The 20347-nt window shown below is 37.3% G+C and overlaps 1 protein-coding gene and 1 long non-coding RNA gene across 2 annotated transcripts in view; one reads left to right on the forward strand and one right to left on the reverse strand.

Moving 5' to 3' along the window:
- Window positions 1–20347, reverse strand: part of LOC306990362 — an 83594-nt gene that overhangs the window by 39270 nt on the left and 23977 nt on the right. The window lies entirely within an intron of this gene.
- Window positions 1–20347, forward strand: part of cdk18 (cyclin dependent kinase 18) — a 49910-nt gene that overhangs the window by 6491 nt on the left and 23072 nt on the right. Inside the window, exon 2 of the mRNA XM_079597123.1 lies at window positions 11448–11583. Within this exon, the coding sequence (XP_079453249.1) occupies window positions 11466–11583 (118 nt within the window). The 5' untranslated portion in view covers window positions 11448–11465. The remainder of the gene's footprint in view (window positions 1–11447; window positions 11584–20347) is intronic.

Below are 20347 nucleotides of genomic sequence, written 5' to 3' on the forward strand. Positions count from 1 at the left end.
CAATTTCACAACCACTGGGGCTGGACGAGTTACAGTGCATTCAATCAACCATTGGCTCCATATAATAACATGACGAGAGAACCACTGGCCCCCAAAATGAAATGTTTAGGAACCAAATGACTAAGTTGTCAAATAACATAATCTCTCACTATAGACGGCTGTTCAGAAGCAAAGTTTGTGTTCAATTGTGCCAAACTATACTAAACAATAGCCAGTACTTTTTATAACAAAAGTGTTGTGTATCTTTAACTACATGTTGACTTATGAACAATCAGTTGGTAATTTAAGGGATAGTTCACCCAAAAATGAAAAATCTGTCATGATTTAATCATGTCCACATGTCATTCCAAACCTGTAAGACTTTCGTTCATCTTTGAAACACAAATGAAGATCTTTTTGCTGAAATCTGAGAGCTTTCTGTCCCTCCATTGACAGCTACACAACTACCACTTTGACGCTTCAAAAAGTTCATAAAGAGATCGTAAACTAATCCATATGAATTAGGCGGTTTAGATCGCTTTATATGATGAACAGATTTAATTTAGGCTTTTGTTCACTCAGTGAAAAAAAGCCTTTGTTCACTCATTAATCAACTCAGTGAGTTGATTAATGTTTATATGTGAATAAAGGCCTAAATTAAATCTGTTCATCATATAAAGTGATCGAGTCTCTTGAGAAATGTTTTAATAAACCACTCAATTCATATGGATTAGTTTTACAATCTCTTAACTTTTTGAAGCATCAAAGTTGCGTAGCTGTCAATGGAAGGACAGAAAGTTCTCAGATTTCATTAAAAAGATCTTCATTTGTGTTCCGAAGATGAACGAAAGTCTTACGGGTTTGGAACGACATCAGAGTGAGTAAATAATGACAGAATTTACATTTTTGGGTGAACTGTCCCTTTAAACTAGTCAAACGTCAAATCACATATGACCAAAAATGACTCACAGTTTAGTGAGTGATTCAGTTCTTTCAAACCAATTCAAACCAATTTACTTGTGAGTTCGAGACTGCTTCAGATTCATAAGAGTCATTCATTAGAGAATCAGGCACTGCGAACACTATAAAGATGTGATTTACTAACACATACTCAAATCAATGTCATAAAAAGACACACATTGAGGAAAATAAAGTTCTATCATCCATAGCTTATTTACATTGAAAATTACAAAATGTGTAAATATATTATTTGTAGTTTGTAGCTCTGATCTGAAAACTCAAGCAAAGTATCATGTTAACAGTTTAAAAAAGTGAAAAAGTAACTGCTTTACTGCTTTGATTTTGGCTTCCTAAAAGAACAGGCTTTATTGGGATAGAAGGAATCCAGTGTAATTGCTTGTAGGGATGTCATTCTGAGAAACAAGGGCAACCTTGTGCTGGCATATTGCGAGTTGTAAAACCGCACTGAAGCATGATTTGAACGAGCGCTTCTGTCACTGAGGCGTAAACTAATCTGACCGCAGGACTGAGCGCGGCTTGTCTTTATGTGGTTTGGGTTTGAGTCAGAATTGAAAATCTGGGTTACATCCTAATGCAGCCATTAAAGCATTATTGCAGAGGCAAACCATCTTGAGATGATGGACATGACTCTTCTGATGGACAGGTAGGCTAAATTAATACAGTCAATAAGATGGAACCTGGAGACAAATGCATTAGCCGTAAATGTACTGCACATGATGCACGGATGTGAAAATTATCTTTGGAATCACCCATGGGAAAGACAAATCACAAATGACATCTTGTCAATATCTCACTTGTTTCACCTGGACAGCAACAGCGGGCTCAATATAAAATAACCTAGGCTACTTCTTATCAAATTCTTCATAAAGTAAAATAAAATAAGATGGTAAAGTAAACAATTCTCAAAATCTCCATTCTAATAAATAAATACAATTTGCAAGCAATCATCAAGTTTCCCCAAGACCAAACTGAGCGGTTATCCACATTAATTTTTGCATAGTTCTGTACTCTTAATGTAGGTCAACTATTGACTTATGTCTATTGTAATTGACAAATAACTGTCAAAGATAATTAACTGAGAAAATTGTGTACCCTGAATTTTGAAGGAAGGAGCCAATCAAATTATCTTCTGGCCATTTCCATATACATATATCTCTACACGAGGCCACTGAGAATATAGAGAAACAATCCACAACTCTATGAAAGCTCATGATCCACAGCAATGCCAGTGGTACTTTCAGAACAAAAGTAAATCAAGTGTGAAGGGGCAGATGAAGGAAACTTTCTCCTCATTAATCTGTCCTGTTAATTCCACTTCCACTGTGTCCTCACGACTTCCCCAAAACTAACACCAAAGAGCAATATGCGGAAAGCGCTCTGTGCTTCCGCTGAGACACTATCCCTAGTTAGTCATTCCTCGCTTTACTGATTTAACTCAAACAACAGCAAGGCTAAATTACACGTCTGCTCCAAATTGCCATTGTTTTCACTCATTTTACTCAGAAAACTGGCAAATCTGGAGGTAAAACATGTCATTATCTGTTGCTGGCTTTTACTTTCATTATCAGCTTTCAAAACAGCCCCACAATTTCAGGCCTGAATGGTTTTACCATTTTTAACGTCATTGTCTCAACAAATTGTTGCAACAGTCTTGTAATATAAGAGACGATGTAAGCCACAATGAACACTGGATTTTCCCCTTTACCTGAAGCAGCACCTTTATTCCTCCTGAGACGACATTACAGGAGTGCACTTCTGGATGAAACGACTCAGTCGATCCCCCGGGCGTCTGAGAGGATCTAGGTCATCTTTTTACAGACACATGTTACGAGATTCAAGGGGTTCGTACAAAATATAATTATTATTTCTGGATGAGTTGTTTTCTAGAAAAGCTGCAGCGTGTACTATGCCGAGGACAAATCATACACTAACATCTTAAAATCAATTTGTACACAATTCCTTCTCTGAATGTTATTCCAAATTTAAAAAAATAAAAACAAAAAAATTCTTTACACAAATCTAAAAAATTTTGGCCGATAATGATAAGCCATTAATTATTATGATGCTATGGCTGATAACCAATAAATCGTTGATATTAAAACTCAATGTAAAACACATACGCTAAATAAATATATTGTTATATAAATAAATATACAAATAAATAATACATTTTAAATTCTACAAGTGAATTTAGGAATCACATTATTATAATATTTTATAATATTTTCTATTTATTTTTAAATCTGCAAATGCTATATGTTGTTATTAAATTATCATTAAAGTGATTTAATTTAAATTCTATTTAAATGAGCACTTTAGGTAATTTTAAAGGTGAAAAAATAGGGAGAAATGCCAAAATACAAAAAATAAAACCAAAAATGATTAAGAAATCTATCAATTAAAAACTAATATCAGCCGATAACCAATATGATGGAGATATAATGTGCAAAAATTTGTGTGTGTGTGTGTTTTTCACGAAAAGTTGAAAATGATAAATGCAATGCTAATGTTGATTAACAGTGACATTTCCACCATACAATTACACGCAACAAGCTGTTTTTTTTCTTTGTACATGACACGAGGATATCCTTTTTCACCTTCAAATCAAATCCCAATACTATTCAACACCACCAGCTGCTCTCAGAGGTCTCCTTGTGGCCGTCTCTGCATGCTCTCATCCTGGACAAAAACTAGCATTTGATCAACTGCAGTATTGAATGAACTGAACCCACGGGCGCCTAAGCATCAATTAAAGTGTAGGTGAAATGATTTCCCTCTCTGTACGTCAGGACTCAGCCTCCACAATGCTCTGACGCCACTCCACTGGAGGGCTTAGCCGTGTTCGCCAAAGGCAAATGTCATGTTGTTTTCTCATTGTTCAATAAATGGACTCGGTAGACGGGCATCTGTGCAGTAATGCCAGTACTGTAATTGCAGAAGCAAAGCCAGATGGGAGAAAAACCCATTGGCTTTAATGTCACAAACAATCTCTGCAGGGTGTTTGGACGCTTGAAAAGTTCTCTTACACATTCAATAACCAGACTTGCAACTAGATTTGATCTCCATTCTTTTAATAATGGCCACATGAGGATGACCTTGAGGTTGGATGAATCTTTGGGGAAGCAAAAACAGAGGACAAACCCAGAATCAAACGCCATCCGATTGTCACTCGCGGGCATAAGCGGGAATCTAATAGTTTAAAAAAACGCCTTCATGTTTTCTCTCTAGTTTGGACGGACGCAGAAAAAGGCGAATTGTCCTGACACACTACCGTAGAGAAAGCAGCTTGAGACATCACTGTTGCACCATCAAGGGCTTCCCGCTGCCAAATGATGGGTTTTCCCGCTCTGAGCCGAGGGCCAAGTTGATCTGGCATGAAAACGAGAGCAGATGCCATTTGATGATGGCGAGCCAGAGACGGGACGGCCAAACTCTGTCAGAGAGATCAGAATCTTCTCATTATTTTCTCACATCTTTTCATGTGGGAAGTCGTGTTCCCAATCAAAACCGCCATACCCCGCAGAGTGACCAGTCCATAGAAAAACTAAATTAGGCTATGTTTTTCGGTGTGTTTTCGCCATGCAGGGGTTCCGGTTGCACTTTTCCTTGTGTATGCGGCGCCTTGAATGAGACCTGCATGGACATTGGCCTTTTGGCCGGGTGCACAGTCTGCCAGTGTGTGCTCTTTGATTCGTGTTGAGCCAGATCTGTAGTCTGTAAAGAAGACAAATGGGGCGCATCCTGATTTGGAATGCATTCCTGGCAATGAGCAATTACGCTGCTTTGGAAAGTTAGAGCGAAAGAGGAGAGAAAAAGGTAGATCGAATCAAAGTGTCTGAACTGTCTGATTTTTCTGTTAGCTATTTTCTACAGACAGACTTATTACTGTTGCTCAAACCTCAGTATTAAACTCTGACAGGCGGACTGTAAACAAGCAAAAAGAAAAAAAGATCTAAAGAACAGAACATCACCGATCCTTAAAAGAAAAAAAGAACATTCTGTCATAATTTGAACATAAAATATATTTTGAGAAATATGCTCTTCTCCAAGATAATTTTTCTAGCTGAGTTTTTGGGAAATTGAATGGCTATACTGAGGCATTACGTGACATTGTTTACAAGCTGTTTTATAGACATCTTTCTGCGCTTGAAACTGATTGAGCAATTACATATGACATGATACAGATTTTAGTAAGTTGTAATGCATCTTTACAACATACCTTCAGATGTTTGTGTTGTAACTAGTAAAGCGGAAGAGATGATCGGTTCACATGTGCTCCGCTTCACTTGATCTGAGGCGGCAACAGCGATTTCGTAATAAAATTGACATAATTTGAAAGCTAAGACTTCATATCGCCCCAAATACCCTTACATAGGGCACTATATGAAGGGACAGCCATTTGTAGTGGTGTCCGAAATCATTGTGGACGTTAGTAAGTGCCCTCAATCAATCCCACAATGCACCCCAATAATGAGTGTACAACCAATGTAGACTCAACGGCTAGAGAATACCCATAATGCCCTGAGACAGTTTCCGCAATTTCCACGTCTGACCAGTAGATGGTCATCCAATTTCCAAACCGCTGGTCGAATGTGGCTACAGCGTATATCATACAGGTATAAATTCCTTTTAATTTATTATTAAATCGTTTGATTAAGGATTACACATGCTAGTTTCCATGATAGAGTTCAAGATAAATCTTTCCATAACTACTGGAGCTTCCAGTTTGCTAAGTTTCAAATGATTATTAAACAGCAAGCTCAAACTATGCAATAGCGGCAGCCCTTCCGGTGCACCCAGTGTCCGAATTCACTCACTCGTTTTCATTCGCTCCTTCAAGTAGACTATATAAGTGGAGTTATATAATTATTAGCTATATTAGTGGGGATAGTGAATGAGGGTATATTTCGAACACAGTTTCTGTTTCATATCAGTAAGTAACAAAGCCCAAAGCTTATTGAGATATATTGGATGGTAGGCATTGTTCATTCATCAACCGAAAACAACATAGACTGAAAGATCGATTCTTGTGATTTAAGAATCGATATTGGTTCTTCAAAATGAGAATCAATTAAAATCGAGAAATCAGTTTTTTTCACCCAGCCCTACATTTTCTTCAAGAAATGTCAAACTTATATCTGCCTTGTGCGTCTGGTTTCGTGGCACACAACAAGTGCACACAGACAGAGAGGTTAAACATTCAGTGTCTTTGCACACCTCACCAATGTTAATGCCATCTTTGATCTTGGCGTCTGCCAGGAGATGGAGAGAGGGAGTCAAGGACAGCAGGGGATTTTTGGGTGGAGGGAGCACAGCTGTTCCTCGCTGGTTCATCCACAGACTCATTCAAAGGTCAACACATATCAGACTGCAGTGTTTCAGCTTTGCTAACAGTGCAGAGCTCAATTAAGAGCTCTACATTAGGGGAATGTAAGCAGAGATGGATGTGACACTGGGAAGATTACGTAATGAGAAACAGAATAGCTGCAAGGAGAGGAAGGGCAAACAATGTGATTATAAAGACAATAGAATGTGATTCTGATGTGATACGTCTGTCATTATCCTAATGTTAGCTCGGGGGTCAGATCAGACAAAAGTCACCCATAGAGAGAGCATGGCTGCTTGCAAAACATGCCCTACAGAAGCTTATAAGATCAGAAGGAATTTCATAATAGTTTCATAAATACTGGGGTTAATATCTAAAGGGAGCACATGGAATTTACTCATTTCATTCCCAAGACACCATTAGATTACATAATATCTAAATATATATGATATCTTCGCTATCAGACGGAAACCTCATATCCAAAAATGCTACTTTTCAGGAAATGGAAAACACGCTGTATTTAAAACAAATAATGAAACACTGTGTTGTCACAGTTGATATTGTGGTTTTATATTATATATGTTGAGACACTTGTATAAGTCATTATATTATTAACATTTTACCAAAACCAAGCTCAAATGGAGTTATGAGGTTTATGACCAGTAAATTTCTGAGAATTTAGGACAGGTTTTGTCTGTCATTAGAATAGCCTCATCTGAGGTAGTGTATTGAGTTACGTTTTCATCAACTTATGGGTTATAAAGTTTACTGTAGCTATATGTGGGCACTTTTTTTTTGTCATTTGGACAAAATCTCATGTTATTAAAGATGAAGTGCTACGTACAGGCTATTTAAGACAGTATTGGCAATGACTCAGTGACAAAAGCACTCTTCTCTACTCCTCAAATACATAAAACATTAGCCTTTATATATGTTGTTTCTTGATGATGTTGTGTCCAAGTTGCACCACTGCGTGTGGCACTTCATTCACGATACAGGCAGTGTGGATTTATGCGGTTTGAGCATCCAATAGAGTTACGAGGTTTAGTCACAAGCTCTTTTTAATACTTTTCATTGGTTACATATTTGCAAAAACCACAGACAGATGTAAAGTGTAACCAATAGTAATGCAGATACGAGATTTCCGCCCGACAGCAATGATATACTTTATGAGAAAAGTACTACCTAGGGCTTTATTAAACTATACAAAGCTGAATATTAACACAAAGGTAATGAGAAGAAAATCTAAATTAATGAAATATATACTGTATACACATACATTTACATACTTAAATAAAATAATAGATAACAGAAAGGATTTTAATATGCTTCTGGATTTCCTCACATTTCTATACTGCCAGCTTGACTTTTAGTGAAATGTCGGGTGAAAATGTAAATGGACGTCAATGACGTTTTAATTCTGATGATGGTATTGAGCCTACACAACTGACCATTATTCAAGTGGATTATAAGCAATTTGAGTCAAGCAATCATAATCTCCTGGTTTATATGACATCTAGATTAATGCTAATGCATGATTACATGAACATGAAATCCAGACATCAGCTACCTTGAGTTGTGTTGCAATAACCTATAGCAACAGTCTAAAGTCAGAACACCGTGAACCTAGAAACTACACGGCAACATACAACAAAAGACTCAAAAGACCCTAGCAACTGCATAGAAACATGCTAAAGAAGACTGGTAGGATGGTTCATTTGAGTTAGGTGTTTGTGCAAATTAGTATGAGTGGCACAAGTAATAGTAATGCTTGACTTGGCAAGATCTGCTACTAATATAGCCTTCCTGCCCTAAAGCAAGCAGATCCCATTGTTTTAAATATATCCAACAAATCATTAAAAAATGTCAGTGTGTTTGACTAATGTAAAATCATCGGTGCACAAGAGGTGAACAGCATACCATCACCAGTTATTCTTAAAGTACTTTCGGTCTCAGATCAACATAAAGCGGCCCACTCCAGGAACACGCAGTCCGTCAGCCTCCATATGCCATCAGCCCACCGACCAAATGAAAATACCTTATTAATAGATTCCCTGTCGAAGACAAGTCACATCCCCGCTGAAAGTAGTGTGTACAGAGCGGTGAATGAGTCACGCTGAGATTTCCTCCGGCTTCTTCAGACGCGTCTGGAGGAGATCGCATCACGACGGAGGATAGGTGTCTCTATTTTGAGTCACAGCAATCCCCACGGAGCCGAGGCACATAGCAAATGCAAAGGCAGCGAGGCGGTGTGGCTGATGGACAGGGTCGGTCAAATGAAACGAGAGGCTGTGAATTACTTGAAGTACATGAAGCATCTTTGGGAGTAAGTAAGTTGGCAGCATACTGGTAAAGTCAGACGAATGCAAACTCAGTTTTATCAGCATTAGACAGACGAAACTCTTCTTCGGGATAAGAATTAGAATAAATTAAAGACGGAAAAACAGCCTCCACAGGAAGTTTGACAGAGAATATAAGGTCACCTCTCCGGATGATTCGGTTAACATCTGCTTATGACACCCTCACATCTTTGGAGGGTCCCTGGAGTTTGAGACGTAATTACACTCGGATGAGGTTTTGGATTCAATCAGAGTGAATATGGAAGTGGGAGAGAATATCAATAAAATATTTCAACAGTGTGTGATTAATGCTAGGAAGCTATAAGATGCTGAGATCTTCAAAAAATCATGTTAATATTCTGCCCTTTGAATCTGAACGGTTTCAGACTCTAAAGTCTAAGATCTCAATGACGCTAACCCTTTGATTTCGTTTAGAAACACACGTTTAGATTTGATTAGAGACCAGTAGGTGGCACCAGGGGGGTCAAAGTTTTGCTGGTTAACATGGTATAGTTAAAGGGATAGTTGAAGCAAGGGAATTACAAACCTGCGCACATACAGTATTCAAATGCGCATAACTAAAGAATTAATTCTTGATGCGCACGTGAGCGCCATCAGCGTTTCTCACAGGTTCGCGTTTAAAGTCTGTGTCGAGAGAATGGTGTCGTCTAGCGGCCTCTAATTTAATAACTAATGATCCTTGCGACGGAAATGAATCAATCAAAACTAACTTTAGTTGGAAAATATCTTTATTCAAAAACCGCTATAAAGCCAAAACAATCTGTTACCTTAAATTATCCGTTTATTACTGTAAAGCCGCTTTGAAACAATATACATTGTTAAAAGCGCTATATAAATGAAGATGACTTGGCTTGACTTGATAGTTCACCCCAAAAAATCCATTGTTCCAAACCTGTATGAATTTCTTTCTTCTGCTGAATGTTTGCAACCAAACGGTTGATTTGGCCCCATTGACTTCCATAGTATATATATTTTTTCCCATACTATGGTAGTCAATGGGGTCCAGCAACTATTTTGTTACCAAGGCAGAAAAAAAGCCATCAAAGCACTTATTTTACAATGACAGGATTTGTGTCAATTTACAAATTTAAGGATTTCAGAATTCATTCATTTAAAATAATTGTTCAAAACATAAACAAAAAACAAAACGCCAAAGAGTTTAGTTCACAATCACAACCAAAACACAGAAGACTGAGCAGAACGTTGTTCCATGCTAGAACTGTTAACCTCCCATAAATACGTGGTAGATGATGAGATTATTCAGACAGATGCTGGTCTGCATTTCATCAGCCTTATGATGGGACTGCATGGAGCAATTATCGTCTTATGAGAGCCATGTTTCAAAGACATGAAGACTAAATCATTATCCTTAGCAAAGAAACAACCACTATAATCAAAGAAAGGGAGAGAATGCGAGGCAGAAAACAAGTTTGAGAGAGAGAGAGAGGGAAAAAAGCCCACCATGACGGCTGACAAGGGAACTTTTTAGCACTTGTATTTATTTTATTATTTTTCGTTTCAGAGAGTCATTTGAGAAACAATGGTGCTCTGAGATGCAGTTATTTTGGGGGTAGCTGACGCTAATTGGCAATGGGAGTATTGGCAAGTCTCCCACTTTCAAAATAATTAGTAAAGCACACAGCACAATCTCACACACGGAATTAAACGAACCGCACTGGAACCCTTAGCAACCTCTCTGCCTAGAGCGGAAAGGCAGAGATTTTGATAAGCTGTAGTGAGACCGAGCTGAACTTCAGCAGGGAAGAGATTTAATATCGTTAGAAATCTATTAAATCTGTCTCTTTAAACCATATATCCATATACAGAAACCACTTTATCATTTATAAAAGGACATAATTTACACCTTTGTGGGGTTTTATGGTTTTATTAAGTTAATTTAAAAGATGTCTTGCACCAAAAATATCATCTCTTTAACTATTTTGTGCCCTATAGAAAGCACTAATGTTGGATGGATAGGAACATATCTGTTTTGAATTGGGAGTGTACATCTACAGTACACAGAGAACAATTTATTGCTCAGATGTTGCTCTTTTATAGCTCATGAAACATTATACCAAAATTATTTTGGCAAAATTAAAATAGACACTACTGGTTCAACCTAGTTTACCTTAAAAAAAAATCTCAGAAATTGTATAGCAAGTACTACATTTGGTTTAAAATCTACTTCACAACTGACAAAAGTATGTTCTATGTGGTATTAAAGAGTAGTATGAATGAAATTCGAACGTACTTCATCCGCCGTGTTGTCATTATCATGTGACCTACGATGTCAGTTGCGTTGCTTCACCTTCATTCACAAATCGTCTCATGGGATTGTAAAGTGTCCATCAAATGCACACTTAAGTTTTTTTGTGTGGAAATAGGCATATTCAGAAGCAGCGTAAGAGTACAGGGCTATAAAATGAATCCGGATAGCAGCTCAGATCATTTGTACTTGGACAATGAGAAACATTTGAGTTCAAACTGAGATCTTTGACTTTTGATTGCAGACTTATCTTAGAGTTTTTGTGTAATCAACACCAAACTTGGCTCTCTGACAGAGCATTAAAGCAGCCAGCGATGACAGAAGAGAGGCAATTCTTTGTGAAAAGTTGTAAACATTGAGTCAATCTTAGTTTCATAGTTTCAACTAGATTCTGAAAGACAACATAAGAGCCCATTAATATCATGACAGCTTTCATGTAGCTTTGTTTGCAACAAAACAAATGTCATCTTCTCGTTTTCAGAAATGAAAAAATTTTAATGACACATAATTCAAACTGTTCTTGCATCCTCCACAGGACTTCTGGTCCAGCGACATGAACAAGATGAAGAACTTCAAGAGGCGTTTCTCACTTTCCGTGCCACGAACAGAGACGATAGAGGAGAACGAGTTCACAGAACAGATAAACCAGCTGAACATTTGCTGCAATGACGGTACGGTTTTCCTCTCAACATTCATATCTCCCATTCAAAGTCTCCCATTTAGACTGGATGTCAGGGTCACAAAACCCATTGAAATACCTGATGCTTCTACTGCAGTGATCAAGTACTCCTTATTGATCCACTTGAAGCACCAAGTATTATTTTACCCAGAAAGTTGCCAAAAAAAAGGTCTTAATCCATGAAGAAAGTGCACCATGTGGCGCAGTGAGAAATGAGCTTCATCTGTGTCTGAAAGTTGAAAATAAACGAGGAGAAGGGTAGATAATATACTATAATCACAGATAGTCCTATCCAGACAGGATTCGATTTCTCAAAGGATGCCTGTGTTAGCCAAAAAACACAGACATGTTAGATTTGGAAGAGATTAAATAATAATAATAATTCTGTAAAACACAAAAGTACCTGATTCTTGAGGGGGAAACTACAGTAGTCATGTCCAAACAGGGCTTTAGTCTAATCCTACAATATGAATGTTTGTTTTTCATTAATTTCATGCATAATCAAGAATTTATAATAACAAAAGACATCATCTGTAATGAAAAATAATTCTTAAAACAACTTCAGGCCAGTTTTTTTATCCTTTTGTGGGGTTTTTAATAAAACAAATCCAGAAAACTGCATACAACACACTTTTAACATCTGTAATGTGATATTTTCATGCAAAACAGAATAGAAAATAATAATGATCAAAGAATAATGAAGATTTATCTTACCCGGTAGAAGTGTGAAAGGTTTGTCGAGTGAGAACAATAGAAACATAAATGGGGCAGTTACCCATACCAGGGGGCAATCTTTTTTTTTTTGTTAGCCTTCTCTAAAAACACACTTATGGCCCCCTTGCAAAAATAGGGGTTGTATTGAAAGGGATTATAGGGGCTTAATTTTGTCCATCAGTATTTGCATGGATTATGGAAAGTGGGCTATTATTATTTCCCCAAGCCATGCTGCCTTGGGTCATCAGGTCAGAAAAGTTGTTTCAGAGGTGGAACAAGTACTACATTTTGATTAAAAGACAACTTTGTTCCTTTAAAGATATATGCATTCAAAACCTATTTTAGCAATATTGTTTTATATTCATGGCACTGGTTCCTGCTCAAACTGAAAAATATACCGCAAGTAATCGAAGAAAGCCACAGTTAACCCAGAGAGATGTTCTCCAGATATTTTGAAATCGGGAAATAACTTACTGTTCAAAAGTAAAAAAAAAAAAAAGTGAATGTAACGCCAGCGGTTTAAAGTCAACTAAAGGCATTCAAAACCTATTCAAACTCTTTTTTTTCCAATCAGGAACCTTTGTTAAGAAAGTAAATAGTGTCAGCTTTAAAGCCAACTGAGGCTATACCTTGTCTGAATTTGAAGCCCTTTTGGATAGTTCTCAAATGGAATGGGATCTCAGAAAGATGCCGGAGAGTGAGCGACCCATAAGAGTTTGATAATCTCTCCAAGAGATGGAAGAGAGATGAGTCTAGAGGCCTGTGAGGACCTGCGGCGGTCCAGAGAAGATGAGGAGGAAACGGGACTCTGACTCTCCAGCGTCTTCGCTCTTCACTCACAAATTGCAGTGGTGGTTATCATTGAGCCTACATTATTAATGCAGAGGTAATAGCACTATTCTGCTCTGCCGTCGGGCTCTATGGTCTTAACACCTTCTCGAGTCAATATTAAATCGAATTTCAAGGGACAGAATACAAGTAGGACCACTTTAAGAATTTAAGACTCTGTCAAAGATGTACAGGGGTTTTTGCACACCTGCGGTCTTACAATATAAATCGATAATACTTGTTATTGGCTGGTCTGTATCTTATTTAACTCTAAAGAATAGGTCTTTATACTCTATTTTGAATTCCAATTAACTTCATGGGCACAAAAAAGCACCATTTTATGGTAACTGGGAGCAAGCAAGTTCAATTTTGTTCTTAGTTGGATTTGTCTAGGCATATATGAACATTGTGCTTGGAACCACATAGAAACTAATGGACAGAATACAACGATTATCTAAAGTATATGTTGGTGTAGATCCAAGTCTGATTGTCATCTCAGTCGGATTTACAGTGAACTCTGGATTGTATTTGGTGTGAATGCAATCTGAGCCACTTCATCAACAAATCAACCAATCTGTAATCTTCAGTAACAGATATCATATTCTGATCACCATGAGCATAAAGCACCTGAGGGATCTTTAGAGGTGAAATCTGCGGGTCAGAACTTCACTGTAACTCATGATCAAATCAAGTTCCACTCTTCACTATTTGACGTCACTGTATATTCTGTACATTTATAAATGCATTATATTACAAAACCAATTTACACCCATCATGTTTAGATTTATATGATTTTAATGACCACAACAGTAGGGCTGTAAACGATTAATCGCGATTAATCGGATCCAAAATAAAAGTTTGTGTTTACATAATATATGTGTGTGTACTGTGTATAATTATTTTGTATATATAAATACACACACATGCATGTATATATTTAAGAAAAATGTGTTATTTATATATAAAATAGTTCTGTTTATATATAATATAAAAATATATATGCAGTATATAAATGCAAATATTTCTCAAATATATACATGCATGTGTGTGTATTTATATATACAAAATAATTATACACAATACACACACATATATTATGTAAACACAAACTTTTATTTTGGATCCGATTAATCGCGATTAATCGTTTACAGCCCTACACAACAGTGGTGCAAATTGGAGCGCAATCGAAAATGCCCAGCAATATTGTTTTCCAGACTTGTCCTTGGTTCCCGCTCAAGCTGAAAATTATAAATATGTTTTAAGCATTAATACTTGAATTAATCAAGAATACATCAAATTGTTCAAACGTGACAATAAAGATGTTTATAATGTATCCTTTTTATAGTGTTAAGTATTTCACTATAAAATTTAAATTCATATTTCAAATAAACACTGTTCTATTGAAAATTCTATTAATCAAATTATCGGCAGTTTTCACAAAAATATTTTTCAACATTGATAAGAAATGTTTTTTGAGCAACAAATCAGCAATAATATAATGGCTCAAGAAATAAAAATTGCGCCATCAAGGGAATAAATTACATTTTAAAACTTTAAAACTAGTAAAAAATAGTTTTTTTAGTGAAATAATATTTAATTATATCAGTTTTTACTGTATTTTTGATCAAATAAATGCAGCCTTGGTAAGCATAAGAGACTTTTCAGAAACATGAAAAAAAAAAAATCGTATTACCTCAAACGATTGAACGATAGTGTAAACGGCACACAAACATTCTTACCAATGAGAAGACACAAAACTTGTTCAATTTTTAAAATGTTGCCCAGTGAAAATAAATTAAACCAAAGAGAAACTGCAACTTTGTAACAATCTAGTCCATTTTGCAACAAATACAAACAAATTAGATGACTGAAAACGCCCTTCGACCGAAGCCCACAGCGAACCCACAAACAGTAACTGCAGGTTAGTGGCATCAAATCAGACAAATCCACCACTAAACGGCATGTAAAAACTAAAACTGTGTCTCTTCCGGTCTAAGCCAGCTGTTCTTGGCCAGGACAGGCTGCACGGTGAAACAGACTTTGTTGAAAGTCAAAAGTCTGGTTGCACAGGACCGAATAAACTCATACTCAGATCAGAAGCCAAACTGGGTGATGAACCCTCGGCCCATGGCAGGACGGGGAATTGGACCTGGTTGAATGCTGTGGGAACAAAACATTTGTTTGGGGAGCACTCAGGCTCCTCGGCTGTCTGTCTGAGGCAGCTGTTTCCACAACGCCCCATTTTCCCCCCCAACACGGACCAGCTGCTCTGATTGGCTGAGGGAACGGGACGCTGCTACTTCCTCCACCCCCAGGAGAGACGGCAGCGGTGGAGACAGCTGGAGTTTGGAAGGAGAGAGCGGATCCAAAAATTTTCTATTTACCCCGTCCCCTTCCCTCCAGCTGCAAATGAACCTCCAAACCAAGCGTGGAGGGAGAGACGTCTGCAGGTCGGGATGGAAAAAGGCGTCGGACTCGGAAGCGCCCTGAGAAACAGAGCGCTTCCTTCCAATTTACTCGCCTATATAGCGAAGATTATTAAAACTCAATTACCGCAAGGTTAATGTGGAAGAAACCGATCCGAGTCACGTTAGGGAGTCGGACCTCATATTTCCTCCCTGCCAGCACGTCTATCCCCATTATCTCGTTATATTTGTGATGTATCGCTGATCGAGGTGCAACGGAGTAATTCTCCGTGGAGAGACACCCATGATGGAGTCATCACGCAAATGTTGGCTGCAGTCTTTTAGTTAACAAGTGTTTTTTGATTACCACAAAGATGTAAGCTATATTTAATGATAATGCTTCCAAAATGGCTTTTTGACAGATTCCTTGGAGGGTTCGAACATAATTACAGACCCAGAAACACCCCCACACACACTTTTATAAGCACACTAAATCTCATTGAGCAGTTTATACCGCAAAAGATGAATGTAATGTTTGTTAGCAGAATTGAAAGGAGAGGCATGTCATTTAGAGACAGCCATCGAAATAACCACCAGCTGTCGTGTGGCCCTCTGGCTAGGCATGAATGAAAAGTGTTCATTTCCCGATGAAAAACGCTAAGGATTGCAGTGTCTAGATGGTTTCGCTCAGAGGTACGGATCAAAACAATCATACGAACACCACAACAAGGAAACAGGTGTTCAGGTGTGCATAAAATAGCTTATATTCAAGCACACACATCAGGAGAAAAATAACTAGACCAAAGAGGACCTGAGGCTTTTGTAATGCAACGCTCACAAGTTTAAACAGTTTTATTTCTGTACACTACTGTTCAAAAAGTTGTTCAACTGTTCAAAAAGTCAGTAAGTTTTTTTTTTTTTTTTTTTTATTCAACAAGGATCCATTACATTGATAAAAAGTGACAGTAAAGACATTTATAATGTTACAAAAAAAATACTTATAAATAAAAATAAATGCTCTTCTTTTGAACTTTCTATTAAATAAAAAAATGATCACGTTTCAACAAAACTATGAAGCAGCACAACTGTTTTTAACATTGATAATAATAAGAAATATTTCTTATCAGCATATTAGAATGATTTCTGAAGGATCATATGACACTGAAGACTGGAGTAATGATGCTGAAAATTCAGCTTTGCCACCATATGAATAAATGACATTTTAATATATAATCAAATAAAAAAAAAGTTATTTTAAATTGTAATACATTTTCTAAAATGTTTAAATTTGATCAAACAAATGCAGCTTTGAGACTTCTTTCATGAACATTAAGAAATCTTCCTTTGTTAATAATAAAAACCTAAACACATACAGTACAGAGGTGAAAGCATTGCATTGCGGTTATGTTGAAAGGTGCACTGAAGCCCTGACACAAGTCGCGTGAAAGGACCTTTAGTCAAAATATTTAGATCTCCAAATTCTATTATTAATTCACTTTTTCACTCATAAGGCTAATATTTTTCTGCATAATGAATTATGGTCCAGTGGGTCACACCATTTCGACACAATTTGCCTCATATCTGACGACCTGCTTTCACCTGAACGCTAAAATCAATTCTGTATAATTAACTGAGTTTGTGCGCCACCTGTAACCCCATAATGAAGCAAAATATCACTGGTTAAGAGTCAAATTAGCTTTACAAGCCGTGTCTCAGGGTTCACTTCAGACCTGAAAACCTTCCAGTTACCAGCCTAGATATTTAATCACCACCCCAGAGAAAGGTTCAGACCCACAAGGGTACAGTAACACGGCTTATCAGTCATTCACCTCAACCACTGAGCCACCTTTGTTTCAATGACAGCTCGATTTCTCTGCATTATTAATGTGTTGAGAGCTTTTGTCTCCGAACAGGGGATGTCTACTTGGGGGGAAAAAAGGAAGTTAGGCCCAGAACGAAAGCACAGACATTTTTTTAATTTCCTTTATTCAAAGGAATTCTAATTATGTCATAATTTACTCACCCTCATGTTGCTGCAATCCATAGGACATTGCAGCAGTCACTTGTCACTATATTATTTTCTTGTAAGTAGGGCTGTGAAACGATTATTTCATACACACATGCTTGTATATATTTAAGAAATATTTGCATGTACCAGTATATACTGTATATATATTTATATATAATTTATATTATATATAAATTATAAATGTTTTTTATATAAATAACACATTTTTCTTAAATATATACATGAACGTGTGTGTGTATTTATATGGATATATTTTGGATGCGATTAATCGCGATGAATCGTTTAACAGCCCTACTTGTAAGTAAAAAAGTTGCATGAACATTCTACATTCTACATTCTGTGAAAGATAGTTAAGACCCATTCACACACACAAAGTTATTTTTTTACAGCTGATTAATTAAAAACATTGACAGCCAATCAGAAACCACCCTGCTTTCAGAGCTTAAGCATTTAAAGTGGCTGATGACAAAACGGGCCTTTATACGCATTTTAAAGTGCCATGAGGGTAAGTAGATGACGTTTTTTTGCTTTAATCATTCTCCGGTTGCCTAGATATACCAAACCACTATCGGAATATCCTACACAATTCACGTTCCCACACCCGATACCAGTTCACCAGCTGTGTTATGCCCCCATGGGACTCATGAGATAGCTTTGATATAGATATAAGCCTCAGATACAATTCCACAAGGGAGGTTTGAGCTCTTGGAAGTTCACAGAGATGTAGGAAGGTTCTTTATAGACCTGATAGGTGTGTTTAGATGTGCAGACAGACTCTGCTGGAGTCCAATGGGAGAAAGGCAGTCTGAGCCCAGAGGCCTTCAAGAAATAGGAAACACATACTCCAACATCCAGGGTCGACAGCAGCCTATACTGGCAGGGCACACACTAATACTAGCGCAGGTCCCGGTGCACGGAAAGTCATTTCAGGACAGCGCCCAGGAAACTCGCAGTTAAGTTGTTGTCAGATATATCTATTATTCCTTTTGACCTATTCACAGAGTGTGGGGAGCTACTACAAAGAGTCAAACTGCAGGGCTTTGCTTCCATTTTCTACTCCAATATTTCATCCAATAGTTACTTTACTTATCTGTGCAATATATATATATATTGTCTTGTGTTGAAAACAGTTTGATAGGACAGAACAGAACAGAACGAGATGAGTTTTGTCTTGAGATAAAGCCATCCATCTGTATGTATACATAGATAAACACCCAACTAAAAAAAAGCACTGGTAACTGAAAGACATTTAACAAATGTATGAGCTAAACAACTATACAACATTTATTGCACAAAACTACCACAGTCTACCCCAAAAAAAGTATCATGTCTTGACATTTATTGTTGAAGACAGTGAATTTGTTACAAAAGCAGTAAAATTGGTGCTTTAAAATGGATACATTTAGAGATGCAACTTTATGGAGAGCATTTACCATCCTGACAGTTTAACTGCATGGTGTCAGCACACTAAAACCTTCTCTGCATTTATAAATTCATCCCTTTAAAGCAGCATAGCTAAAAAAAATATATATATAGATAAACTGGTCGACCATCACGACCCTTTGCGCTTTCATCTCGAAGATTCACAGCTTACGCAATCTCTCCTCTATTCTGGACACCTCAAATAAAAAGGCAAGACAAATCTCCTGAGCACATCCCCTTGTATTTGCTCGCCCTGCAAGCTATTTGCTGGAACCTTCCGCGGCGTGTCTGGATTTTGTCACTAGAGAAGGCCAGGATGTAATTTGACACATACAGTAGGTAGATGAAGGTTGGGACGGATATGAAAGATTGGTGGGGAGTCCACATTGCCGCTGGATTTCCTGGAGAGGAAAATCTCTCCGATAGTGCGCAAGAGGACGGGAAAGAGAAAGCGAGAGCGAGAGCGAGGACGAGCGGAAAATGACTCGCCTGCTACGACCCCAATTACCACCGAGGAGATCAAAGAGCTCGCTGCTACTGTGATATTTAAATGATGAGCCTGGATAGGGCCTCGCTTTTCATATCTGCAAATGAAGGAAACCAAGGCCCACTACCGCCCTCTCCCTCTCTCGCTCGTTCACCGTGTCTTTGTGCTGTGGTTTGAAAGCGCTATATAACAGTCTCATTCGCCTACCGCCGAATATTAATGAAACCGAATGCCAACTGTACGAGCCTATTTAACAAATTCTTCCATTATAACCGTGCAAAAATATTTTAGAAAGTATGATTGTCATTTAAATGCCTACACCATAGTGTTTACATGCACCATTTGTACTATCTGCATATTGCATGGATGTGGATTTCAAGTGGTAAAACGGTACTGTCTCTTTAAGACTATCAACAGTACAAGTGAAAGTGAAAAAAACAACAACAGCAAGAACACAACACAGAAGGTATGGACATTTATCACTTAAATAAAATGATGTATTGACCTCTAAAACCATTTTATGTAATGTCCATTCAATGATTTATGTAAAATAATATCTTGAATATTTTTATGTAGGTGATTAACTGATTCATAATCAACATATGTAATTAATTTTGATTTTAGTTGATTGACAGATCGATCTCAAACAGAGTGTAAAGAGTATAACAGATTAGAAAAGAATCATTGTTCGATTAAAATGTGTGGATGTATGAGTGTGTACATTATATTTGGAGACACAGAATGAGTCAAGCTTTATGTCATTCTAAACCCATATCATTTTTTTTCTGCATGAAAAACAAAAAGTTTTTTTTATGTACACTCAGTGAACACTGCTATAAACCTGAAAGAAGCACAATAACGCATCATTAAA

This window comes from Phoxinus phoxinus (genome assembly GCF_949152265.1).
Source record: "Phoxinus phoxinus genome assembly, chromosome: 22".
Taxonomy (NCBI): domain Eukaryota; kingdom Metazoa; phylum Chordata; class Actinopteri; order Cypriniformes; family Leuciscidae; genus Phoxinus; species Phoxinus phoxinus.